Here is a 27,714-nt window from a genome sequence, read left to right as displayed (position 1 = left end):
TTGGAAATTACATTTTTTAGCTCGAGGTTTCAGAGTTTTCCTACTCTTATAAGAAAAGTCAGACTGGACCACATTTTAGTACCCAACTCAAAATCAACCCCTTCCTGTGCTCCCATCTTGAACTTCAACATTTTCCTCTCTCAAAACTTGTGCTTGTCCCAGGCTCTCGGTCCCACAGTAGATTTAAGATGTGTTTTGTTGGTGCCATGGCTCTCCTGGAACTATGTATAGAGAACACTTACAGCAGTACCTGATGACAACAGGCAGAGTTAACCATTTCTTCCCCAGGTCTTCCAGTCTATTTTTAAGATAGATAAAGTCTCCTATTTTCTTCAGTTCTGGATTTTTTTGCATTAAATTAGGTGCACATTCCTGGTTGTGCTGGAACATTTTTCAGCACCTGGAGCTGAAGAGGTGTTTTTAGATTTATCATGCAGAGACTTAACTTTATTTCTGAAAAAAGTGTAAAAATTTGGTGTTTGAAAGTCAAATTGAACTTAGTTTTTTTAACCAACTATAATTCTCTACCACGGAAAATCTGTTGCTTCATCAAGGTTGAAACTGCCTTGTTCAGCTTTTTTAGGATGTCAGGCAGCACCTGGTGTACCCAGTCACTCTTGCACATCATGCTCTGATTGCCTGAATGTGGCTAAACCAGCAGTGCTCCTCAGAGCCCAGCACTCTCGCTGAGAAGCAGTGTCTCTTTTTTTTTATATGATTTGAAAGTTTTTTTCTTCTTTCTCATTCCAACTGACATGGAGAAATAGTAAGGAAAAATTCTGAGGAAGGATGGACTCTGACCAGGAAGGACCAGCTCTCTAGACAATAGGTTTCAAGAATATTTGTAGGACCATGTAACGGACTAGAATGAATTCCACAGACTCTTAAACAGCAGCAACAAAAAGGATCTGCTCATGTTTCCCAGGCAGAAGAGAAAGTGGTTTCCAGGGTCCCACTCTGTTGGAATATTTGCCTTGATGTCCCACTGTATTGCTTTATGGGAGGGTGGGAGAGCATTTGAATCCACAGCCAAGATACCCCAGTGATGCTGCTGGCTTTGCCTGCCTCCAGAGTTGTATTTTTCAGGATTTCCATGGCAGTAGACTCCTGGTGTCCTCATGGGACATAGCCCCAGAATAATTAATGCACTTGAACGTTGCATAGTTTAAGAGCCATGAGCAGGCAATCTCTATTATTTTGTGGGATGAGAATTTGCCTTCAAAAGCTTTAATGGAATGTAAACATGATTAGCATCAGCAGCTCTCTGCTGGCTACTGCCCCCAATTAGCTCAGAAGTTATGCTGAGGAAAATGAAGTGGTCACACAGTGCTTCTCTGTAAGAGAGAAGATCCTGGTAAAATTTCAGTCACTTTGGCTTATTTTGGTAATTGAGCAAGACTAAATGAAGATTTTGGTGAGAGAACTTTCAACCTTAATCAAGAAGAAAAGAGTTTTCCTAACTTCAGGGCAATGCTTAAAGGAATAGGCCTTTGATTAATTTTCTTGGCGCAATGTAATATTTTCCTGTTATTCTACATTTTATAGATGAGTTTATTCTGTTGGTCTTTTCTAGTACTTTATATATTTATGAATAGAAAGTTGGAGGTATATTTTTAAGGAGCAACATTAAAAGCCATGAAAAATTATATTATTTGCAAACCACTCTTAGGAGCAGGAAAACTGTAAAGCTATCGAGAAGAACATTCTGCTAGGAAGGATTTCTCCACTCACCCTATGATTGCTGTGATAAACGTGGGCACAATAACCTCAATTTTCTCTCAGCAGATCAGATCTCACTATTAAAGGTCATATTTATTAGATTCATTAACTGTGACATATTTTTTCATGCTTTATGCATCCAAAATGATTGTTTCTCTGAATTATTAATATTAATAATAATGAAATACTCATCATTGTGACTTTTTTATTCCATTATTCATCTGATGATGTTTAGGTGAGAAAGGGAAAGATTGCCCTTGCATTGTCAGACCTTGTGGTTTATACCAAATCTCAGAAGTTTCTGAGCTTTGAGCATTCCCTGCAGCATCAGCAGTGTTATGAAAATAATTCAATTGGAGAGAGTGCAGCACGAAAACTTTTAAGATCTTCAGGTAATTTCTTTGGAGTCAATCAGTTAAAAGTTACATTGGTGCTATGATTGCTTCACTGCTTAGGCATTGAAGGGTTAAAATTTTATGAAACACCTGCTGTCTGATTTTATTTGGTTCTTTGTATAACACTGTTTTAGATATGTCCTTTGCATAATATTTTTATTTCTGTTGGCTTTGGGAGGAAAACTGAAATTCAACTTTGCTTTAATTCCGTGTATTTTTATAAGAACAAATATTAACACAGTCTAAAAAATGTACGTCTGCCTTTCGATTCATTGTTTTCTGCATCAAGTAATTTAGGAATTGCAGTCAGAACTTGAAAAAGCGTGGAATAAATTTCACCACCTCCCTCCCCACCCCCATGTCTGGGCTGAGAACTGAGCGGAGTTGGCTCGGCAGTCGCCTGGCTTTGGTGACAAGTGCAGATAAGAGAGTCCTCATTAATGGGATGGATAAACCCCAGAGCAGGCAGCTTGCTCCACTGGAGCAGACCTTCCATCCCAGCCAAACTGAATTATCCAAACCATTCTGGGCTGGAGCAGCTCCATTTGGTGCAGCCTCTGCTGTTTGAGCTCCAGCTGCCTGCAGAGAGCCCCGAGGGAGCGTTAAAAGCAGAGATCACCGAGCATGACAGTGACAATGACAATGAAGGCTGCCACATGCCCACTCACTTTGTGGAGGTGATTCAGTGGCTGGCTGTTGCTAAAGGACACAAAATGATTCACATGAACACTTTCCAGTGGTAGAACAGGAAAGAAGGAACTTTATTTTCTGACCCCAGTATTTATAGATTCTCAACAATGACCAGGAATTGGATAATTAAGTTACACCTTCCCAAGCACACTGGTCGTGTGAAACGTCCATCAAAAGATGTTTCTTAGAAGGAATGTGATAAACAACTTCTGTTTATAGAACTTCCATGGGAAAGTAACTAAAGCTATGACAACATTATCAGGTTTTAGTTTTCAGGGCAACAGCTGGCGAGGTGAATGATGCTGAACAGTGTCACAAAGTAGGATTTTCCAGCCACTGAGTCCTCTCTCTGGTTCCTCCAGCACTCTAGGAGATAGAAAAGTAGCTCTAGAACCTCTCCTCCCCCTCAATAAAACCACCCCCAAACAACAAAGCAAACCAAACTCTACCAAACAAAACCGCTAAACAAACAAAAAATGAGGTGAGAGGAAAATGGAGATCAGAGAGATGACCCTGGAAATGTAGATTTTTGTTTAATCACTAAAAAGGAATCGTGCAGATAGAAGTCATCTGAAGTTTCCCACATCCCTGCAGTCAATGCTTACATATGAGAAAGGAGGGAACACTGCCAGCAGAAGGAAAAACAATGTACATGATAGTTATCTTCTGAGGCTTATATAACAAGAATTTCAGTGGCTTTTAAAAATGTGCTCTTCCCTGGTCCTAATATTATTTAGCCATTTTATTTAAACCTCCAAACAACAAACAAGCCAAGATCATCTAAAGATGATTTTTTTTCCCTTTTTTTTTCATTTTGAGCTATTATAGAAGGGGGAAACTTTTGTGCAGTTTCCTGTGTCTCAGTTTCCCGTGAGAATACAGTGGGCTTTAGTGTAGAAATCATAAGGTTACCCTGCAAAAAGGTGAAGAAACAGAATATTTCAGTGAAGGGATGGTTTTTGGATAATGAACTTCTTACAAAGGAATATATATTTCTTTATACAGGAATACTGTCAGATTCAAGTACACACAAAATATTAAGGTTTAAAAATTAATTATTAAATGAACAAATGAATAAATTTCAAAATAAAATGATGTTAAAATAGAATAAATTGGCATAATATTGTGTAAAAAAATTGCTGGATCAAATTACTGTATTTTTATTATTTGTTCAAATAGGATTTCTTTAATAACAAAGGTTTTCTTACCAAGATTTTATCCTTCTGTTTATCAGCTAAAGAGTTTATTTCACATACTACAAGATTTATTACAAGAATTTACCCCAAGGGAACAAGAATGAGCTCGTCAAATTATAATCCTCAGGAGTTCTGGAATGTAGGGTGTCAGATGGGTATGTATCCTTGCAGAAACTATTGCATTCTAGGCTTTACAGATAAAGGAGTTTCTTGCTTCCTATAGTATTTTGGTGTTATGTAGGTTGTGTATTTTCCCCCAGTGGCATTATTTTAATTTTTTGTTATATAAAATTTTCCTTCAACCCACATATTCCACCAGTTTTTTCTCACTAGTAATTGTAAATATCACTTTGTGTTAAATAGCTGTTTCCTATGCCAGATATTCCATTTATTCTATTTTATTAATCTCTTTAAACTACCTCTTTGAATTGGATATTAAGAAAATCACTAATAACAAGCTCAGCATTTTTAAGTTTCCATTACTCAGCAATGCAAGTTTCTTCTGAAGGGTCTGTGGGTTTTCAGTGGCACTCTGTGACTTGCTTAGGTGCAGATGTGAGCACAACAATTGATAGTAGTGCCAAAAATTCCCAGAACAGGATATGCTACACAAGGCAGCACTCAAACATTCCTGGTCAGCACAACATCCAGAGACAGCTGGGAGCTGCTGGGAGTCTCCAGTCTTTATTCAGATGGACATACATGTAGAATTTTAATTTCCAGTACAAAACATATTCGTTTCCTGGGCAACAAAAAAAAGTGGTAACTTCTGCTTCTTCATTGAAAGTTATTTATTTGAATTTTTTCAAAATAAGCATGGCATGACTTCTGTACCCAGCAGGCTTTGGAAAACCTCTCACCTGTAAGCATTTTGTCCTTTTTAATGGCTTTAGAGACATTTTTACCTTCACGTGTTTATTCTTCAGTTTAAAAGATTCTCAGTTCCAGAACATATTTCTATGTTTGCCTGCTAAATTTTCTTCAGCCCTAGGTAAAGTAGAGCAGAATAGTTTTTGTACCCAGGTATATATTCTGTCTTTGAGTCTTTGCCAAGGCCACCTGAGGGAGACTGTGGGGTGAGCAGGGCACTTTGCCTTAGGCTCTCGGTTTTGAGAGGTGAGAGGTGTGGATTCACCTTGTTATGTTGAAATACACACTCATCCAAGGACAGGCACAGATTTCATTCTGTCTGTAGGGCCCTGGAGCTTATGTCACCCTTGTTCCAGGCTTCCTTTTCCACTTGTTTCCTTTCTCAGCTCTCCATATATCTTCTGTGACAAGTTACTTTCTCCATCCTGACTGTTATTTTACATAACTACATAAGGAGTACAAAAATTACTATTTAGTATAAATTTGACTTGCTTCTATGTCCTCATAAATGCTTATTTGCAGTACAGATTTGGACTTGTGCTGGACTATCCAAGTATCTTCTCATCACCATACTGTGTGAAATTGGTTTGATTATGTTGTGTCCTTGTGGTTCATCCCCACTTAGTGCCATGTCTGGATTATTTACCTGGGGTGCTGCACTCCCTGTGTGCTATCATTGCTATCTAAACTATACATTGCCATTAAAAACTAGGAAGTTTGTTTCATTCTTAGAGAAAGCACTCGCCAGAGGTCCTTAATTTAAAATTGAATTAATCTCCCAGTCTTATCATACTGCAATTTACTAGTTTTCTTTCTAGCCTGTGAATCTCCACACTTATCTCTGCAAAGGATAACCATTTGTTAGATCACAGACAGCGCCAAAATCTTTCAAAATTACTACACTGGCTGTTTACTCAGAGTGTGCCTTAATGAGAAGTCAGTCTAAACATTAATATGCAAAACATATGACTTTTGGTGCATAGGGGGTTTGGGCCCCTTCCTGGAAGAATTAAAAATATGCAGGAAGTGGTTAGATTTGCCCTCTTGGTCACTTCATTTGCATCTTCACTTAAAAACCCCTCTATTTTTCACATGGGAATAGGCTGATTAAAAACAATTCTCCACATACATTATTTCCAAGCTATGTTAGATCTATTAATTCCCTAATCTGCTTTAGATAGCTGTTTGGCAGAAATATAGCAGCTCTTCACAATGCAACTCCCAAAGTGAGGGTATCTCAGTGAATCTTCTGCTGATGTCCTTTCACTGATTTAACACAGACTTTTGATTTTTATATCTGTCCCATGTCTGTATAATTCACACACCCCTCCTGTCTGCCTGCCTTTGTGCTTTACACCCCATGCACAGAAGTGAATCCTCTAGATCCCTTTTGCAATTCCCTGAAACTCTTCAAAGGACTCTTGGATTTCTCTTTGCCACCTATTCCCCTTCTTAACTCCCTTCTCCTCCCCACACCTGCAAGCTTACATTCCTTTAACATCCATAACCTTTCTGGCTGGGCAAAGAAAATATATTAGGTTTTGTTCAAACCTACACATAACACTGCCTTCCAGGCCTCTGCATCTTGTAATTATGAGAACTGAGTTACTCCTTCACTTCCCTTAGTGACTGACTCAAAACAGTGCTTTCTTCTGTACCTTGCCAGCAATTTTCTCTGAATTGCTTGGAACATATTAACTTGGAGCAGCCTGGCACTCAGCTAAAGCAGGATGAAATGGTCCAACAGGCTCAAGACTTTTTGGGGCTGAGGACAAGACATGTAATTGTGTAAACCTAATTTCCAGAGGAAGGCAAGTTAAAAAGCTCAGTAAAAAGTACAGAGTTTCCACAAAATAGCTTTTGGATATCACTGTGTACTCCCTGTCCATTCTCTGAAAATTGAGACTCATAAGAACAGGAGGTTTTGGGAAAAAAGAGGTCTTATGGAGAAAAACCCTCACTTTTCATAGTCTGTGAAAATTAGTATGCCTCCTGCATACAACTGCAGTGAGGCACTGGAAAGAACTGGTTTGATGTATCCATGTCTCCTTTTTATTTAGGAAATAAAATGAAATGGAAAGATTTATGCAGGGAAATAAAATTCAGGACATTTATTTAAATAAACTGATATCAGTTGTTTTATATAGACTGAAAAAAACAACAAAAATCCAAAATGAAAGAAAGCCTTGGTGAAAATCATAATAAAAAAAGACTTAAATAACCTTTTGAATGTGGCATTTGGAAATGTTCTACATGTACCAAAGCACTCTGCAGGAATGACCAAAACATGCCATAACTTACAGGAGAAAACCATGGTGTTGTAGGTAGAGAATTTTATTTCAGAATATCTCATATGTGCTTTTTGGGGTGTGCATAAATTTATATGCTGCTGTGAAAGTTGTACTTGTATGATGGGTTTTTTACTTTCTGTAGGTTTTATTTTGGACTGTGACACTGAAATGCAGCTTGGCAATTTTGTCACATCTGTTTTGTGGTTCAGTCTTGTGTGCAATAATATGACAAAATATGGTAAAAAATGATGCATGAAAAGAGGAGTGATAAGGAGCTCTCTAACTAGTTCTGATTTTAACCTCTGAAGCAACCAAGGGAAAAGAAACCAACTAATTTTGGTCTTGGTATGCCTCACCTGTGGAAATTAAAATGACTCAAACCCGACCCTGCTTGGGTTCTGTGTCAATAACTATATTATTGCTCTCTTCTACTGGTTTTAATAGTCCAGAAATGCCTCCTTAGGAAGTGAAACCTAGAGGACTAATTTTTTTTTTAATGTTTTCCCTTGAATTTCACTGATTTAGTCTTCACAAAGAGTGAAGTGGTACTGCTAATTCAGGTGTAGACACCTGCAAGATAGGTGGGATAATATGATTCAACATCTGAAGCTCTCCAAATGCACTCAACTTTCCTTTGGAATGGCTCCAAATGCTGGGAGTGGTTTTGAATGAAGGTTTTATGTCTCTTCTGCAGAAATGCTTCTACTGCCAGGTTTATGAAAAAGCTCTTGGGCTATTCTGCTTCTTTTTAGGCAGTTTTTGGTGTGTGTCATAGATACTGGAATTTCACTTTAAAGCAAAGAAACATTGAAATTCCATTTTATCAGTTTTTCCAGCTGTCTTCACTGCAGACAACCAATAGAATAGTAAATAATTTATGTGAAGTCTAATAAATTTTAAAGGAAGATGGGAAAAAATTGCAGGAACACAATTGTTTCTGAAGTAGTTGCTGATCTTGTTCTAAAACCTGTCAGTGACTCCAGACTAAAACAGGAGAGGGAAGCTGATAATATTCACTTTTCTGCCAAGAATCACAAGTTAAGTAAATTTTAAAAATTATTTTGGAAATGTTTCAGGTGTAAAATTGGTCAAATGACAACCAAAAATACTCAGACTTACACTGAAGTGTGACTTTCAGACTGACACATTAATTAGACAGCAAAAATCAATTTAGATTTTTAGATCTGATAATTTATCAGAAATGCTTTAGGTACTTTTCCCATGAGAATCTCACAAGAGAGGATCTCTACTTAAACCCTTTGCAGATTTACTTGGACAATGGAGGACTCTTAATCACCTGACATCTCTTTTCCAGTAGGACCACTTGTAATGAAGTAGGAGCAATGTCAGCAGTTATGAACTGTGTGACTGGATTCTTCACATTTCTAATGACAGTGTCTTTAGAGCCACAGTATTAAACTGGCCCAAAGACCATACAAAAAAGACTGACTGCACATTTTAAGGATGTTATGTCATGCAGTTATGCATTTATTCAGCTCTCAGAGGAGCAGTCCCTCTTCCTACGGCAGAATCCCTCACATTGTAAGCCATAAATCAAGCTTCTGTAGAGTGAAAACAACCATTTCAAAATGTGCAGGTGAAAAATGAAGCCAGAAGTTATCATTAAGATTAATATAATTTGGAGTCTGTTAGGGAAGAGAAAAAATACAGTTTTACTGATTTTTTTTTTTGCCAGGAAGAGAGGTGATACTTTTTATGCCAAAATGTATATTGTCCATATAAGCTTGCTCAGTGTTGTAGGAAAATCAATCATTATATATTTTATTTTGTTTATGGTAGAAAAAAAAGAGGTTTTTTTTCTTTATTTTTGGTCTAGTAGACCAAAGTCCTTGCTCATAAAGTTTGTGTGGGGTCTCACCTCTTCACGGGTTTATTCTCTTTCACTTTGAAGCTCTTCCCCCCTGTCCTGTTATGCCCCTGTAAATAGTCTCGCTCCATCTTTCCTGGACTTCTGAAATATTTCTGTAAATTTGGGCAGTGATGGATTGAGTGCAGCTGTGACCTGCATGTGAGAAGAAAGCCTAGACAGTCTGTGCCCAGCTTGGAGTGCTGGTGTGGAATGAAAGCAGTGGCTTCAAATCCAATCACATTGATCATCTCATAACCAATGGCAACATTCCAGAGCATTAGGATACGCTCCTGTTTGCAATAGCATTTCCCAGGCTGGGTGGAATTCAGCTCAGATTTGGGATATCTGAGGCACAGATTTTCGTTGCATTCATTGTGAGTGGCCCACTTTAAGAGCACAGACAACTGGAAAGAGCTGAGAGCAAGACAAGAAGGCTGATAAAAGTGTGATCTATTACATCTCTTTAGATTCAAATGAGTGAGGTAAACCATGGGGATAGGAACATTGGCACTGTGAGTGCTTTCTGAATATGAGTTTTTTTGAAAGGGCATAAAATTGATACATTTTGAGATGCATTTTTAAATGGCATAAAATGCAATTAAGTAACCCATTTCAAGAAAAAATGGTGACAAATGTGTCCTTATCTATTTTAAAATCTTCCCATTTAAATGGGAAAATGCATTAAACCTTATGGTTGTGATGTAGCTGATAGAACCAGCAAGCAAAGAACAAAAAATAAAAAATTACAATTTAAAAGTCCCACTGGGAATATTAATGAGAGGCAGGATCAAAAGATGTGCAGTTTTCCTCAATGCCTTCAAATCACAGTCACAATTCTCATTTTGGTTTTACAAAGCTTTTGCTTTTAGTCCACAAATCAATTATGTCTTGAATGGTGGCACCTATAGAAGGTGCTGTGTATGAATATTTAGAGTGTCTTTAGTTCTGCAATTAGTGGTGGAACTGACTTCAGTTAACTGCTTGTGATACAGAGGTTTGGGGTCAAAAATAATATTCTTCTGTGTATTATGGATTGGCTCATTTTTTGGAGCTAGTCTATTTCCTAACCTCAATTTGCCATATGAAGTTATTTACACCTGGGGCTTACTGGGACTGCCATGGCAGCTTTGGTACTTTGCAAGATGATTTGAGTATTCAATACTCTGATCTGAAGGGGATTTAGCCTCATGGTTCTAGGAATAGTTAAATCTGTTTTAGGTGCAGGAATCACAGTGAAGAATTGCTTTGCTCAGGTTGTTCCCCAAGCCCATGTTTTGCTGTGCTGCTTTGATTTTGATGTCAATATTAAAATTCTTCTGGTGCTTAATGAAAGGACTGAGGAGAAAATTTAATGTACACCGTGTTCAACTTCAGATGCCTTTACTTCCCCATGAAAACCATGCATTAAGATTATGTACTGCTCAGATGGTTTCATTGCAAGCTCATTTGGGTTTCTTTCCAAAATAAACTGTCAGTTTAAATCTCTCTTCATACATGCATTAAATTTATACTGTTTCATAAAACAAAAGTACAAAGAATATTATTGAACAGTTCTGCTCTTGAATTCACCAAAGCTAAAATGAAACACTGGGTAGAAGTTCAGGATTGTTTGCAGAAAGATATTGCTCAGCCCAAGCTGCTGGGCATAGCTTTTAGTTTATGATCCTTGCCATTTCTCAAGAAGTGTTAGGGCTATACTGCACCTGATTAAAAAGAAAAATTGTACATCAATGCACCATAAAGTAGTGCCCTGGGAGGCTCCAAGCAGCTATGAGCCCTGTAAACAGTTTTAGTAGAGGTTTGCATCTCAGAGAATATGACACAAAATCTCACATTTGCTTAATCACCTTAAAACTTGCAATACAAAGAAACCAGTAAGTAAATTAAAACTACTGTTCCATGCGTTTTTTAACTTGTTCTTAAGGTCAAATTAAATTAAGTGAAAACACAGTGCTGATGTTTAGAGATATCAACCCATAATAACATTGCCCTTCACTTGTGTTGCAAAAGTAATTTTCCTAATGTGATAAAATATAAAGTATTCTCGTTTGCTTGTTGCTGTTGTTACATCAGATTTTCCTGCTTAGTCGCCTATAAAGCTTGGTAAATTTAGCAATAGTCTCATTATGTGCAATCATGTAATTTGGTTCATCATGTGGAAGCTGCTATTTGAAGCTGACTGTTCGATGTGCCTAATTTCAGTTGCACTTTTAAACCCACGTATCCTGAAAGTGTGGCCAAGGACTCACCTGAGGAGTGAGAGATCCTGGCTTATCTGTAGTTCAGACTTCCAGGGGCCACAGGGTTGCAGCTCCTGTAGCATCCTCTGCACAGCTTGATTCAGTGCATTAAAATATACAAGCATCATATAGCACCAAATTTGGGGCTGTTTCTGGATGATGGGTTGAGTCATAAAGAGAAAATTTTGAACCGCTGCCAAAACCATACCAAGAAAATACCAACCCTGTTTAAAAAAGGCAATGGTGGGCAATGGGCAATATGAACACTCTGAAGTTTGGTTTCTGTTGTTAAAGGTAAAACAAAATTCCTGTGTATATTAACATAAAATCATGTCTTTACATTAACACTTAGATCAAAGCAGGAGTGCATGTTGTGTTTTGTTTTGGAGGCTTTTTTTGTTTTGTTTGAGGTTTTTCTAGACAAGGTTTCCAGTTATTCCTACTTGCTGCATGTTGGTTCATGATGCAGAGCAATTTTAGCTAGCACAGATGGGATTCCTTTCAGATTAAACAGATGATGCACTCTGGGAGCACTTCATGTATTCCACCCATTCATTGGTTTTGAGGCTACGGAACCAGAGCTCTTCAGAAGTAACCCCACCAAAAACATGTGTTTATATATCATATTATAAATATCAGGTCCATTGTACCAGCTGCTTCATTCCTATTTGTGTTGTTTGCTTCAGAATATTTTAAAATGATCATCAAAGCAGTGAAGGAACGAGTAATTTTTGCAGTGAAAACAATTTTGTGTGTTTTCCACTTGCAATAAGGATTTTTGCATTATGTCAAATGTTCATTCAATGCATTCATATTATCTCCCAGGAAAATGTAATAAGGTCCTCTTTATGAATTATTATGAGTCACTTGAACTGCTTAAAGTCTTCTTTTTTCATTCCTACCAAACCATCCTTTTAAGTAAATGACTTCTTATCATTCTCTGTTTAACACATGTCATGGGTTCATAATGTCATAATTCATTGCTGATTTGACTTCTGCATTTTCTATTTGGAATGTGACAAGAAGCTCCATTGCACTGGAATAGGGGGAAATTTCATTAAACAGGTCTATTTCAATGTTGGCTTTATCTCATGAATTACAATATCCTGTTGATGAGAAGTGTGATATTTTATTATTGGTGCTGCAGCAAACTGAAAATGTTTTGAACTGCCAAGGAAAGGAAAAAATCTGTCAGGTGTATTCTTAGAATAATCACCAGTACTTGAGGATTAAGCTCCAAGAGAGTGTGTGCTCACATAAATTTAAGAACACTTTTAAAATTGCTTCTAGTTCTATAAATTTATATGTATTTTCACTGAGTATTCTAACTAAACTAAAGCTTCTTAATCTTCTGGGTGAGATGTTTTTGTGATGAATTCTGCACCATAACTAAGGTTAGATACAATCCTGAGGTTTTGACTTCTGCACCAGATCTTTGATAGCAGGTTTGGAGTGCAGGGTCTTGCTGCTGTAGAGAAACTAGGATGTGAATTCAGTTCTTGCAGAGAGAAGGATCTCTTATTTCATATTCTCCAAGGTCTAATTTAGAAAGAAAAGGGAAGAGAGGTATAGCAATGTAAAAAAGATCTATAGATTAGTTCTTAAAAGAGGGTGCAGTTCTAAAGAGTGTACTGTTTTTGTGCACAAATAATTCGTTATTGAGTATCACTTAATTTAAGGGAAATAACAGGATCCTACATATGAATTGAAAGATGTAGATATCTTAAGCTCATTTGAAATTTTTTTTAACTTTTTTTTATAAAATGTTATCAAATCTAATTCACTAAAATCAATACTGATATAATTTTACAGTGGCCTTAAACTTCCAAACACCGGGAACTCAAATGGAATTGCAAGATGGAAAATTCCTGGACAATGGTGGTTGTGGCTATGTGCTGAAACCTGTATTCTTGAGGGATTGCAATACCACATTTACACCCCGAAATGTGGGAGGATACAGCAAACCAATGTCTCTGTCAATAAGGGTAAGATGACTGAAGTGTTGTTTTGTTCCATGAAAATGGGAAAGCAAATTTTATGTATTTCAGATGCAATTATTATCTAATTTTTTTCCCCATTTTATTCCTATTCCTGTTTGTTGGGAACTAATGTTTTCAACAAGATGGTAAAACTCTCACAGAGTATCAACTGCTGCTTGGGTGCTTTCCCATCTGTATTTCACTTATGCTTGCTAAAAATATGTAGGGGTTCAGAGCCTCCAGGAGACTGTAAAAATACATGATTTTTAATGATGCTGTACAAATAAATATAAATAATGTAGCTGAAAAAGGGGCCAGACAATTGTGCATGTGGAAGCTGAACTGAAAACACAGAATTCAAATGTGCACTTTGGGTGTTATTTCTTTCACTATCAATAATACCACCTGTACTATTATAATGTTAATTGACAAATGGAAATTTTTAAAGATAAGATAGGAAGCTTTATGCTTCTTTTAAGTCTCATTATCTTTCTATGCATATATAAAAGACTATTTATAATCCTTAAATGGTATAAATAAGGGTGAAAGGAGGGATGAATTAATAAGTCTTTGAATTATTTCTACTTCTCCCAAATTATAATGTGATTGACTTCCCAAAAATACTTGAAATGCATGCCATTTACAAATAAATGATTAGATAAGGCCTTTATTTTGAGGTCAAGTAGATTTGTTATAATTGTTCACTAATTAGAAAAGTCCCTTTTCCCAATGAAAAAGTAATATTTCTGATTACACAGAATACCACTTGCATAAATGCTATTTAATTAGCATATAATTAGTGTGTAATTGCTATTTTGTTTCTTTCAGAGTAATAAATAGCAGAGATAAAACAATAGTTAGTGACAATTATAAAATACTTACATAATGCACGCACCTAATCAAGAACATTCTAGTGTCCTGACAGTGAGCATACCAATTGTGAATAGACATTGCTGGATGATTTCAGGCAGCCAGGCAAATACATCACTTATTTTAGCCCTAATTTGTATGAAGCTGGAATTAGGATGAGGAGAAACCCTGAATTGTAATGCAGGAGACAGGCAAAACCATTGTCAATGCAGAGGAAGTGTCTGAGTTTGGAAGGAGCTGGAGAAGAGAAAGGCTGTGTTTAAGATTGAGGACTTTAGACTGAGACTTCAGGCTGGATAGTGCGGGCTGCAGAGAGGCAATGGCATCCCACTGGCTGAGGGAATGAAGGGCACAGAGAGCCCCATTCATAGCCAGCAGCAAAATCCAGGAAATTGTGGTTGAAGACAAAAGCAATTTGGAGCAGGAGTCAAAGGAAAAGCAGCTTCTGCTGAAAAAGTTACTAACCAGATGAATGCAGAAATGACAACAGAAAGCAAAGATAGAAAACATCTAAAGGGCAAATCTCTCTGAACGAATGAATGAATGAACGAATGAAGAATAGAAAAATCACATAGGGCCTGATGTTACTGAATTCCTTATCCTCAACCTAATGTGCCACAATTCCCATCAAGAGGCATAGAGCCTTTGAAGCAGAAATAGGGATGTTCAAGGTGCTTCCTAAATTTTTACATCACTCTGTATGTCTGCTTCACCTTGGATCTCAAAAATTGATTTGATTTATGGCTTTGGGTCACGGTGTGCTTGAAAGAACTCACTCTTTTCCCATGCCAGGGGAGGCTTAGGCTAGGTCTAGCAGTGGGTCATGCAGGCCTTGGCAATGGCCCTCAGGAAATGGCAAGGAATCTCCCATGTCCTTAGTGGGCAGCCCATCAGTGATTGCAAAGATTCCTGGTGAAGGCAGCAGCTTTTCCTTAGGAAGAAAGAGCATCAGTGTTTGCCAAGCCACTGCTCTTCAGTATTTCAGGCTAGAACTTCTCTGGGGGCAAGGTGCTACAAGCACTGGAAAATATCAAAGCAAAGTGTGGGATTTGTGGGTTTTGATTTTTGGGGTGGTTGACAGGGGAATAAGAATCTCTTATGATGCTTAGGCCTGAGACCAGGGTCAGGAGTCATATCTTTCACCTGGACTTTCAGGCTTGTATATCTCTCTCAATACATGTTATATACTGATTCCTAAAAGGCTGATTACTGCACAGATGTTGACTCTTTCCTAGCTACCCTGAAATATAGATAAAAAGCAGACAAAGTTGTGACTTTCATAAATCCTGTCTTAGTCTGGGTGCCAGATTACAGGGCAGTCTGAGACAAAATTTCCTGTTTTTGGAAATTTTGGTCAAAACACATCAGGAAGCTCACTGAATGAAGAGTTTTTGTCTAATACTAAGGAACACTGTGCAAGAGATGAGGCACAGGTGAGGCAGTCTGCTACATACCCTGTAGCACAATGCTGATGTCACGGTGGGTCTTGATGCTGATCCACTCCACACAGATTGGAATTCATGAGCTCGATAGCAGAAAATGTAAAAATCACTGTAGGCTGATTCCAATAGGATTATTTTGTACAGTAGCAAAATATAATTTTTATGTATAGCTATTGAATAAAAAAACCTGAAAATTATTGTTTAAAATATTATTTCAGTTATTTATTTATCTATATATTTATTTATTTATAAAGAGGGTGGTGAAACACTGGCACAGGCAGCCCAGAGAGGTTATGTGTATCCCATCCCTCTAACCATTCAAGGTCAGTTTGGACTGGGCTCAGACCAATCTGATCTAGTTAAAACATGCTCCTAAACCACAATATTTCTAAAAAAAAATTATATATATATATATAAGTAAATTAGATAGGAAGCACCATATTCTTGATTCCACTGTGTTTATTACACCAGTTTATGACTGGCATATACTTAAAGTAATTTCTTTTGAAAGCTATTTCTATTATGGTGACTATATGGCTGTGGTGAATTAGTTCGTTCTTACAGTTATTTCAATATAACTTTAATTTTCCAGCTGATCAGTGGCCATCAGTTACCACCCAGCAGCATCTCTAGGACCAACAAAGCTGACCCCACAGTGCAGATAGAAATCTATGGTGTACCAGAGGACCAAACAAGAAAGAAATCTAGTATTGTAAGAAGCAATGGTGAGCATCAGTCTGCTCCTCGAGGCTGTGAACAAAGCACAACAACATTTTATAAGGAAACACCAACTTTGCATCCCAAGGAGTTATAGAAAATGCAATTATTTCTCTCTAGACTAGGATTTCCTGGCACAAAATCTGTAGCAGAAGTTCATGCTGTGTGTGCCATTTTTCTAGACTGATAGATTAAGGAAGCACAAACACACAGCTGGGAGCACTCCCCCTTTCTAAAGGAAGGTGGAATTGTTTTTTTTTCACACTGCTGTGGGCTCATCCTGGACAGCAGCTCAGCTCCAAAGAGCTGCTTGCTTGTTGTCCTCTAGTTGGATGGGAAGAGGGCTGGAAAGGCCAAAATGAGAAAACCCTCGGGTAGAGAAGAAGACAGTTTGATAGATAAAGCAAAAGCTGCCCACACAAGCAAAGCAAAATAAGGAATTCATTCACCACTTCCCATGGGCAGGCAGGTGTAGAGCCATTCCCAGGGAAACAAGGCTTCATTTTGGAGCTCTGAGGTTACTTGGGAAGACAGACACTGCAATTCTGAATGCCCTCCCTTCCTCCTTCCCCCCAGCTGTGAGCATGACACCATTTGTAAGGAACATCCCCTTGGCCAGCTGGGGTCAGCTGTACCACTTGTGCCTCCTCCCAACTTCCTGGGTACCCCCAGCCCCCTCACTGGGATGGGGAGGCTGCTCTGCAGTGAGAAAGACAGAAATCTCGACACTGTGGAAGCCCTGTTCAGCAATAGCTCAAACACTGGGGTGTAATCAGTGCTGTTTGAGTCAAAAATCCAAAATGCAGCACCATAGGGGTTGACATGAAGAAAGTTAACCCTATCCCAGCCTTAACCACTTAACTTAACTTAATGACGAGGTTTTCTTAAGAAATTGCTGTAACTTCATCACTCGTCTCATTTGAAGTCTCTGGTAGGAGTAATCCCTTAATTGCTTGACAGGTGAAGTGTGTACTCTTTGTAGCTGTCTTTGAGCACTCCCTTATCTTTATAATACAGATCTTCTTGATGTCTCAGACTACAAGCTTTCTGTGATCTCATTTTGTCTGTGCCTCTGTCTTCTATGCTTCCTTTTTCTTTTTTATAGATAGCTGCTGTTTTAAATCAGCCCCTGAATTTCTTTTCCCGGTATGAACATTGCTAAAGACCAGGCAAACCCCTCCTGTTCCACATTCTCTTTTTGTATTTCTAGTCAAGTGAACGTTCTACTACCTGAATTTATTCATTTCCAACACTGTGAAAGGTGAAACTTTGGCAAAAGCATGAAACTGGTATGGCTATAGGAAAATTTAAGCTGAGCAGAAGTTCTTAACCTGACTATCCTTGTCTCATTTTTCTCTCTTTTAAGGGATGACACCAACTATCTTAGGCTTTTGCCCCACTACAATCAGTGGGAGTTTAGTTATTTGTTTAAATGGGCACAGATACCTAGGGTAAAAGAAACTCTTTACCAGTTCAGACTAGTGATAGCAGCTTAGTTATAGAGTAGAAAAAAAAGAAATCATATTTTAATCCTGTTTCTTTTCTCCTTTAATTAGCTTTGAGCCCTAAATGGAATGAAACATTCTCTTTTAACATCCAAGTTCCAGAACTGGCAATGATACGCTTCTGCGTTCAGGATGAGATTTCTCTGTGTAACAACGAATTCCTTGGCCAGTACACTTTACCTGTGATGAGCCTGAATACAGGTAATATTTTTATGTCAACCACCTATAACAGCTCAAAAAAATCTGCAACATTCCAGGCTTTTTTTGTTACTGTAGCATTGAGAGACTTCAGCACTATGTTTATTTTCTAGAGCACGATTTTGTAACAAAATGAATAAATGGCACTCTCTGTTTTTGAAATAAACATATTCTCTGAATGCAAATCCATGATGTTGAAATCAGAACAATATTAATGGCAGGTGATTCTTCCCACTGCAGTGTTCCATTCTAGATGGAAACTGCTCAGGTGGTATTTTAATTCATTGCAAGAAGTGAGACTAGTCAGAGCTGCTATGAAGACAGTGGTTTTGTGCACTTAGATAAGTTCAAAACCCAATACCAAATTAAAACAAAATCAACCACCAAAACCCCCTCAGGTAACCTATCTGCAACTTTTCAGAGTGGAGCACAATGGTTAAAAATAGGGCAAAATATTCATGGTATTTTTCTTGCTGGAGTTTCTTTTGTTAAGCCAGTAGAGTTCCTGGAACTTTTGTAATGAAAAGGCTGCTCATAAAGAGCAGACACAGAAGCCAATAGGCCAAGGAGAAAGGCTTATGTAAAATGGCTGTTTACTACACTGGCTTTCCAAAGCCATTTCTGACAAAACAAACAGCTTTTATTAGTGAATAAAGACGGCAAGGCAAAACACTGGAGCTGGCAACAGGCACCACACCTTTTTTATTAAGCTTAACAGGATTTTAAATGGTGCATTTTTTTTCCCTCATGTTTGGAAGTCATAAAGCTGCTTGTGATTCTTAGTTGAGGCTGAGGAGTTATACAAGAAAAATGACATTACTCTTAGAGCTCAGTTGTTTTTCTACAACATGAATTTTTACACTGATAACCTTTTCGTTTCCTTTTCTTTGTATACTTCAGGATAATGAAAGAACACTCAACCTAACAATTCACAATATCTGAGACAAATTCAAATATCAGGCACTGCTGCTTACAAGTACTTGCAAAATTATTGATTGAGGCTTTTTTAGATACAAATTTTCAGTGAGGCTTAATGTCTTTATAATTTTGGTTACAAATGAGGGATTCATATTTTGGAAAAGTAAGAGCAGTAGATTTCTGAGGAAACATTTTCAGTGCCATAATTAAAATTCTAGGGAGTGAGTCTAGGTACAAAAATTATAAATGATGCCAAACAAATTGCCCCAATCCCCACTTAACACAATATAAAAAAAGTAATTTGCTATCAGAATGCCCAGAGGCCATAAATAAAATGCTTCTAAGAGGTAAAGTGATAAATAATTTCAAAATTTATTACAATTTATTACAAGCATTCATTGCAATGCTTAACATCGAGATCTCTGAAAGCAGGTCTGGAACGATGGTTTTGCTTTAGGTACCCAAGTACTCTCTAAACAGTGAAATAGGAAAATAATGTTCTTGCAGAGGGAGTCACAACAAGCAGAAGACAAGGCAAGAACTGCCTAATATGCTGGAGAGTGAGCATGGATTTCAGTCTTAGTCTTCAGCATTCCAATTGCTTAAATCTGTACTACAGGACTGTCCCCAGGTCCCTAGGATTCATATCCCTGAGGTTTCCCTGAGGGCAAGTTGCTTCCAAAAGCTGAGCAGTGCTTACATCTTTTATTTTCTTTGACAGCCAGAGGGGCAAAGTTGTGCCATTTCCTCCCTCCTCTGCATTTTCTTTTGAAAGGATTCAAATCTATATCCACACTGCCTTCCTTTCCCCAGCAGCAGACTCCCAACTACCTGTAGACTCCACTGGGGAGGAATGCTCGCTGTCCAGCTGCAGCAGAATTTGATTTTCCATGTAGTGATTCTGTAGCTATACTCAGAGGGGCTGAAATTGAGAAAAATTCTCTACCTGGGTGGTTAAAGGCAAATAGGAGGGGGGAGTCCTCTCTTACAGTCCCTGTGCCAATGAATCTGCCATGGTGAATACTAATACAGGACAGGAACTCAATTTTTAACTCTATTATCATGGGATCCAAGAGTAGTTAATCATTTAATGCAAATTGGGGCAATTTCAATAACAAAAAAGAAGTTTTACTTCTCTCAGGAAACTTTGTAGAATCTTCTGTAGGTAGGGGCTAGAACACAAGTCTTCAGAAATTAGTCTTAGTCTTTGAAGTGTATCTTTGGATAGGAAATCAACCAAGCCTTCCACATATTGTGTGCATGCCTTAAAAACTGATCTCAAATGTAAATTGCCTACAACCAGCTTTAATATTTGCTGCCTAGAATCTGAACCTTAAATACCAGAGGAACTTATGTGTAGTGTGACAGAACAAGGGGAAATGGCTCAAGCTGTGCCAGGGAAGGTTCAGTTGGACATCAGGGAGAATTTTGTCACTGGTAGGGTTGTCCATTATTAGAAAGAGCTGCTCAGACAGGAGGTGGAACCACCATCTCTGAAGGTGCTCAAGAAACAATTGGATGTGGCACTCAGTGCCATGCCCTGGTTCACAAGGAGGTGTTCAGTCAAAGGCTGGACTTGATGATCTTAGAGCTCTTTTCCAATCTAAACAATTCTATGATTCTGTATGAAAGAAGCAAGAAATTCCAAACCCAGGTAAATGTGGCTCCCAAAGACTCCACAGGCATCCACACACAGCTAAAGAGGGATTTTGAAAACTGCAGTTCAGAACATGGATACTTCTACAAAACAGACTTACTTAAATAGCTGGAATTATTTACATATATACATAGAAAAAACACAGAATTTTTTTTAACCATAAGTGACATTGTCACTTGTTATTAAATAAGGGACATTTAGTCATATAAAGCAGTACAGGCCGGGATTTTTAAGAAAAAGTTGTTTTGTTTTCCAAGCAGGTAAGTGAATTATGTTTGAAATTGAGAACTATGGCTTTTCCAAATGCTTCAATAACCAGATGAACACGTAGCTTCATGATGGCATGACCTATCTCTGATAAAGTGAATTACTCATATGAAATTAACTTTTTAAGAAGTCATGGTAGAAAGTCTTACACTTCACTTTTTTCTGCCTCAGCTGCACAGTGCATGGCTGCTGCAGCACCGTTCTGTAGGTGCTATCACTGCTGATTCACAAGTTCTTTCATTTGCTCTCAAAACAATGTGTGCAGCACATAACCTGGGATGTTACAATGTAAGTTTGCCCATGTTTAAATATCACTGGGCTGAAAGTCTTCCATTTGAAAAAATATCACATCCTGCAAAACACTGGGCTTTTTCACTCTGACACCAAAAATACCAGAATTGAAATACTATATATATATAAATGAGAAAAACCAGCACAAATGATATTCAGTTCTAGTATAATTTCATTTTATTTTAAAGATCTACTTACAGAATCATAAATTATGCCTTGTTTGCATTGGTGATCATAAAAACACTCCATCATAATATTTGTGCTTGTGGTTTATACGCTAATAAAGGTGTCATTATATTTACAGGTTACCGTAACATTCCGTTGATATCCAAAGAAGGCATCAAGCTGGAACCTGCATCTTTGTTTGTTCACATCTGGTACTATTAGTGATATCTTTCTGCACAAGAAATCATTCTGGAGGATTGCCCCCTGCTCCAATAAAATAACATCTCTGGCTTCGCAACAGCCCCAGTGGCCTGATTCCCAGAGAGGCACATTCACAATGATTTTGTGAAGCCAGAGGGAATATTATGGAGGGGGTATCCCAAATAAGGGCTGCTGTCCTTGGCCCTACTGCTGTTTTTCTGTAGGAGAAGACTGGGTCTGAGAAAACCTAAGGAGCCTTGAGGTGCACAGGTCCATGAGACGTGATGAGAAACATCCACAGGTCCTGAGGAAACTGGCCTGAGCCGCGATCCCTCACTTGGGAAGTCAGGGCAGGTTGGGGAAGTTCCCACTGATGGAAAAAGTGGAAACATAGCCCACATCTGCTATCAAAATCAGCGTTGAGGGAGGTGATTTTACCCTCCTAGTCTGCTCTCAGGAGATCCCACTTGGGAAGTTGCATTTAGCTTTGGGGCCTCCAACACAAGAAAGAGGTTGATCTTTTGGAGAGAGTCTAGAGGAGGGTCATGAAAATGATCAGAGGTGTGGAGCACCTCTGCTGTGAGGAAAGGTTGAGAGAGTTGGAGCTGTTCAGCCTAGAGAAGAAAAGGCTCCAGGGAAACCTTATAGAACCTTCCAGTAGAAGGGTATGTAGCGATTGGAAAAGGGTGGATGGCTTTAAACTGAAAGATTAAACTGTAATTTACATTTAACTGTAAATTAAACTGTAAGTTTAACTGGGTATAAGGAAGAAATTATTTACTGTGAGGGTGGTGAGGCACTGGCACAGGTTTCCAGAGAAGTTGTGGACTCCTCATCCCTGGAAGAGTTCAAAACCAGTAGGATGGGGCTCTGAGCAACCTACAAAGTGTCTCTGGCCATGGCATGGGGTTGGAATGAGATGATCTTTAAAATCCCTTCCAACCCAAGCCATTCTGTGATTCAATTATTCTATGAATGTTTAGAAACAATTAATAAACACTGAATGCTTTTGAATATTTTAAAAATTGAGTTAATGTCAGTTGAAGCTAATTTCAAATTTATGATTAATTATTGAGTGAGAATAATAATCCAATACATATAAGAGATCATGCTAATTTTTTAGGATATAAGCATGTGAATTTGGCATTTTTATTTGTATTGAACAACATCTCTTACCATTGTAGCTTTTCAAGGGGACAGGAAAAATTATACATACAATGTTCCCTTTAAATTTGGAAAAAGTGGGCTCTGACTGAATTATTCCTCTTTAGTGCCCACTGTCATTTTCTTACCTGAAAAAATAGTTTTCAGAAAAAAATTAAAATCATAAAAAAATCATATGCTAGTATTGGTACCTTTCCTTAGCTTAGTCTTGAATGTTCTGCTGCTAAAGCAAGATAAAAAAATTCATGGAGAGTTTGTAAAGAACCATATTCCTCATAGGAGCAGGGAGCTCAGGATACATCTTACCGGGAACTCAGGAAGTTGGAAACACAGTATTCCGAGGAGAACTGGAGAGTTTTAGAAAAGTCAAGGGTTGATTATGTGTGTGAAATCTAGGACAACTACTTGCTTAACATCAGTGTAGATCTTACCCATAAGACACAATTTTCCCATCTTCCTTTCAGAACTGAAGCATTGTTGACCTTCCACAGGACTACAGTTACACAACTAATGGCAGATTTGTCACTCAAATATGATTTTTTTTTAAAAAAGGATGTTATATCAACAAGTTTCTTTAATACCAAATAATATTGCTTAAGTTTACAGACAGTTCTGATGATAGATTTTAATGCTCTTTTTCTTTATTGTTATTCTAATGCTCTTTCATTAAGTGTTGCTCTAAGATGGAAAATCAGGGCATGTGGTAAACAAGTGTTAGAAAATGTCACAGGAAATAACACTGTTAGAAAATTGCATTATAGTTTTAATAAGGAAACTGAGACAGTAGACTAAGAGGAATCTAAAATCAATACTGGAATGTAAGGTCAGGTGATTCCATAACTTTGTAAGCTGGTCTCAGTGTGTTTTCTGTGCTTGAATGACAAGGCACTTGATTTGTCTCCCATGAGACCCTATAGTACAAAAATGTTTGGTGTCCTGATCTTTGTAGTGATGATATTCTGTGTGCCAGCCAATATCCTTTGCATGTGGCGAATATTTTACAGTTTCTCACAGCTCTGAATAGATGAATAATATTAATATCCAAACAGAGTTCCCCTGACCTCCCCTTACCGAGGAGGAGCTTAGTACATCAGTTTGACTAGGGAAAGTATTTTTAGATAAAACCTGATCAAGTCCATTTGTTTGATGCTGAGAAAAACTCCAGCTTATTTTATTTCCTAACATTCCAAGTCCCACTTCAGGAGCTTTATACAACTTTCTATTCTGACGACTGCTGTGGGTGTCCTTTGGGAGAAGAAGGCAATTATCTTCACTTCTGGGATTATTACCCCTCTGTTGACCACTTTTCCACCTGGTACGACAAATGTCAGATCTGCCCAGTATAAGGGAACTTAAAATTTACAGCAGATCAGACCACAAATCAACACATCTCCTGTGCCTTAAAACTGTGCCCCTGGCCCTGGAAAGGTTTATTTACATGGTCAGTGGGTGTGTGCAAGAGTCTGGCAGTAATGGACAGCTCATTGTGGCTGCCCATATGCCAAATGCTTAAAGAGGTGTTTAAGTGCTTCCTCAAATTAGAGAAAAACAGGGCCCATAATTAGCATCTGTGAACTTAAAGGAACCACTCATGTTCATTATTTAATATATAAATACTCTAAATCTATTCAATGCATGTATTGACTTGAACCCCTTATGCAGCATAGGAGTGCAATGTGGGAAGACTGCTGAACAAATATCTGTGGCATCATGAGCTTAAATAAATCCCCCCTGAAAGCTCACACTCAATATAATCTCTTTATTCATGAACATCAGCTTCTCCCTCCTCTCTTCACACAAATGACCAGTTATATCTGCCTCTTGGATGTCAGAATAAAAAAACAATGATACATATTGTTGACAAATTAATGTCCTGGATTAAATGTGACATTGTATCAAAACTTCTAACATTCTTTAAAAAACCCAAAGTATTGATTGGATAAGATTTAATATGAAATTTGCTGGACATCTGCAGGGAAATGTATTGGCAGGGAACCATCCCATGGTCCTCTGGTGAACTCATCACATGCAATGATGATAAATTACATCATTACCAGCATTGTTTCAACACCATCAGTGGAATTAATGGGCAAAGAATGAGGCCCCACACACTGAGAATTTAGTATTTTTACTGTACTATTTAATATTAACAAAACCAAGCCCTTCATTGCTGTCATAAGAACTTCTGCATATTGCTACAAGTCCTTAGCATGTGATTCCTTAAACTCACGCTGTCAGGAATCTGTGGCAGGAACATGGTAGCACATTTAAGACAACAGCATTATGAAATGTTAGGATATGTGCTCAGCAGATGACTGCCTATTCTCAAGGGCAACTGAGACAAAATGTACCGTGGGAAATGGGATAAAGAAACATTAGTGAGTGGGCAAATAATTGAATCATCTCAGAGAGCATTTAAATTACACTGTTTCCCAGGGAGTACCACTTTTCTTCATTGAACTGGACACTGCTCAGCTGAATGTTAACAGCTCCCACAAATGTTCCTTTGCTTTTCACAACAAGCTTCAGTACACGGCCTTGGAGCTCTGGGACTCTGTCATATACAATCTGCAATAATATCTAGTGAAATAGAAAAAAAAATACAAGTTTGTTAATCTATTTGACAGGCAAAGCACTTCAAATAGGATGATGATTAATCCAACTTTGTGATAATTGCTTTAAACTTCCATCCAGAATAGTAAGCTATTAACCATGAGCCAAATTCACTTAACTTAGTGAATTTACCTCAGAAATACATTTGACCTTATCTAGTTTATATAAAGAGATTCTACCTTAGAATCACAAGCTTAAGCTCGTGAAATCTGATTACCATTTTAAAATAAATTTGAAACCTGTCTTGAACAATGCTTGAGAAAAAAAAAAAATCAGTATTCATAATTTTCCCTGTGAAAACTGGGAAAGATTGGACCCAGTTGAGCAAATGGAAGTTACTAAATTTAGATATATCTGATACTCCAGATGTGCTGTTGATACTTCTCCAAATAAATGAGATGGTAGTTTAGCATGTCTTAAACAATTATTAATGTCTATATCTTTAAAATAGCTTTTAAATTACCTTAATATTGTGAGAACACACAGGGATAAAGTATGAAATTATAATGGTGTAGTTTCTGAATTTTAAAAAAACCCCAAATAATCTGGAGCAATAGCCTAACAAGAATAAATTGCACTTAGAACAAATTCCCATGCTTCAGTCCCTGCATTAATCAAAAACTGTTGAGCAAACTGCATGTGGGCTGATAAAAATATGAAGGAAAATGCTCTCAGAGCGGGCCTGAAAGGTAAGTTTGCTTAAGAGAAGCTCATTTAATCTAAAATTTGTATGGCTGGAAATGTTTTTGCTATTTCACTTGCAGTGGAAAAATGCTTTAAATTTTAATCTCTCTATGCCATTTAAAAAGCAAACGTGACGACATTCTCTCACTTCAGGAGAATGGAAAACTGAAACTGCCTTAAAGTCATTTGCCTGCTTGGATTTTCCATGGAATCTGAATGCAGGCTGTTACCTATGGCACTGCTGAGGAAAAGGAGAAGCAGACTGAGCCCCTCTGGCTTGGACCTCTGTGGGCTGGACTGATAAACCCTCTCTGTATTTCCACTTGCAATTGCATTCATGGAATGGACAGGACATCAGGTGACCCTCACAGAAAGCACCAACAGGACACCAAGAAAGGTCTTACCAGGGGGTTAAAATTCCCTTTTCCATTTAGAAGCCTTTGGAAATAATAGATTGGGATGGCTGTCATGAAATTTGCACCTGGTGCTTTTTGGTTTTCATGTTTACTGTGCCTAATTTGCCAGATTGCCCATGAATTACAGATTCCACAGCTTCTCTTTTCCTCACCAAAATAAAAGTGAGATGATGAAGAAAATCTGAAAAGCAAGGACAGGCACAGTAAGCAGAATATAATTTAGAATAAGTCTGTGATCTGATGCTGAGGTGATGCTAATGCTATCAAAGAAAGCTGCCTTGTTTCTTTGCCAATGTATTAAAGGTACCAGCTGTTGCTTTAAATCACCAAAACCTACACATATCAGCTGTAAATGTTAAGAAACTGAACTGGGGTAATGAGCAACTTTCAATCTTTGGCCAAAAATAGGCTTTAATCTTTGAGCAATGACAGACTTTTGCAGTGCAGGGTAGGTGGTTTTCAAATTCTCCCAGTAAACTGTTTCTAAAATGGTATTGCAAATTCAGCTGGAGTAAGGATTATTATCAGGATGTAGGGACAGAAGAAAGGTCTGGAGAAAGCTGAATAAGGGTGTGGATAAAACAAATGACACGTTCCAGAATTTGGGAACAGTTAAATCCTGAAATGATTGTGCTGTGAGAATATTTGCCTGCCTTTTACACAGACAGATCCGATGGAGGTGAGTTATATGTGGCCATGCAGCAAATCAGTGGGACAGTTAGGGCTGGAATTCAACTATTGCTGGCTGCAAAAAGAGAAACACTGTTGACCTACAGGAGTCTAATGACATTTTAATCACAAATGAGGGACAGTTGCTTCTCCATAGGTAGCCATGGCACAGTTCCTAGATTTGGTAATTAATCCAAGGCAGTTTTGATGCATGGTGCTGGAGGGAGCAGCCGTGGCTCCTGGTGCAGTTCCCCTCCTCCCCTTTCATCAGACTGGCTGGGGCTGCTCTGCCTTCCTTTTCTCTTTACACTGCATTCCACTTTTCTGTGTTCCTTCTCCTCTTCTCTACCACCATTTCTTAATGCAATATAACATTAACTGCTATGAGTGCCACAAATTCCAAAATCCAAACACAGGCACAAGAGAAAAGAAGGATTTGTTTGCTAAAAGCAGCTCCAAAACATTTGCTGTAACTCATTTTATTGTCAGCCCTCCTGGACTTTCACATCTTCACTCTCACACACGAGTAAAAATCAAACATAAAAAGCAGTTTTGCAAGGTTGATAATTTGCTGTAGGCAGTCATAAGCAATAGAAGTACAAAACTAGAATCAAAAATACCCAAGAGAAGCACATTTCAGATTTTTCTCAGTCTGGAACAAAGAAGGAAATTAATATACAGCTTCCT

General features: G+C 38.0%; 1 protein-coding gene across 1 annotated transcript in view; it reads left to right on the top strand.

Moving 5' to 3' along the window:
* LOC131586101 (1-phosphatidylinositol 4,5-bisphosphate phosphodiesterase zeta-1-like) overlaps positions 1–21,760 on the top strand; it is a 45,634-nt gene extending 23,874 nt beyond the window's left edge. The window contains exons 8-13 of the mRNA XM_058852840.1: positions 1,955–2,111; positions 4,039–4,155; positions 13,084–13,256; positions 16,155–16,287; positions 17,836–17,985; positions 21,420–21,760. Of these exons, the coding sequence (XP_058708823.1) occupies positions 1,955–2,111; positions 4,039–4,155; positions 13,084–13,256; positions 16,155–16,287; positions 17,836–17,985; positions 21,420–21,502 (813 nt within the window). The 3' untranslated portion in view covers positions 21,503–21,760. The remainder of the gene's footprint in view (positions 1–1,954; positions 2,112–4,038; positions 4,156–13,083; positions 13,257–16,154; positions 16,288–17,835; positions 17,986–21,419) is intronic.
* The last annotated feature ends 5,954 nt before the right edge of the window (positions 21,761–27,714 follow it).

Source organism: Poecile atricapillus, chromosome 18, assembly GCF_030490865.1.
Source record: "Poecile atricapillus isolate bPoeAtr1 chromosome 18, bPoeAtr1.hap1, whole genome shotgun sequence".
In the NCBI taxonomy this organism is placed as follows: domain Eukaryota; kingdom Metazoa; phylum Chordata; class Aves; order Passeriformes; family Paridae; genus Poecile; species Poecile atricapillus.
The sequence above is the reverse complement of the archived record's forward strand: the minus strand, read 5'-3'. Positions and strand labels throughout refer to the sequence as shown.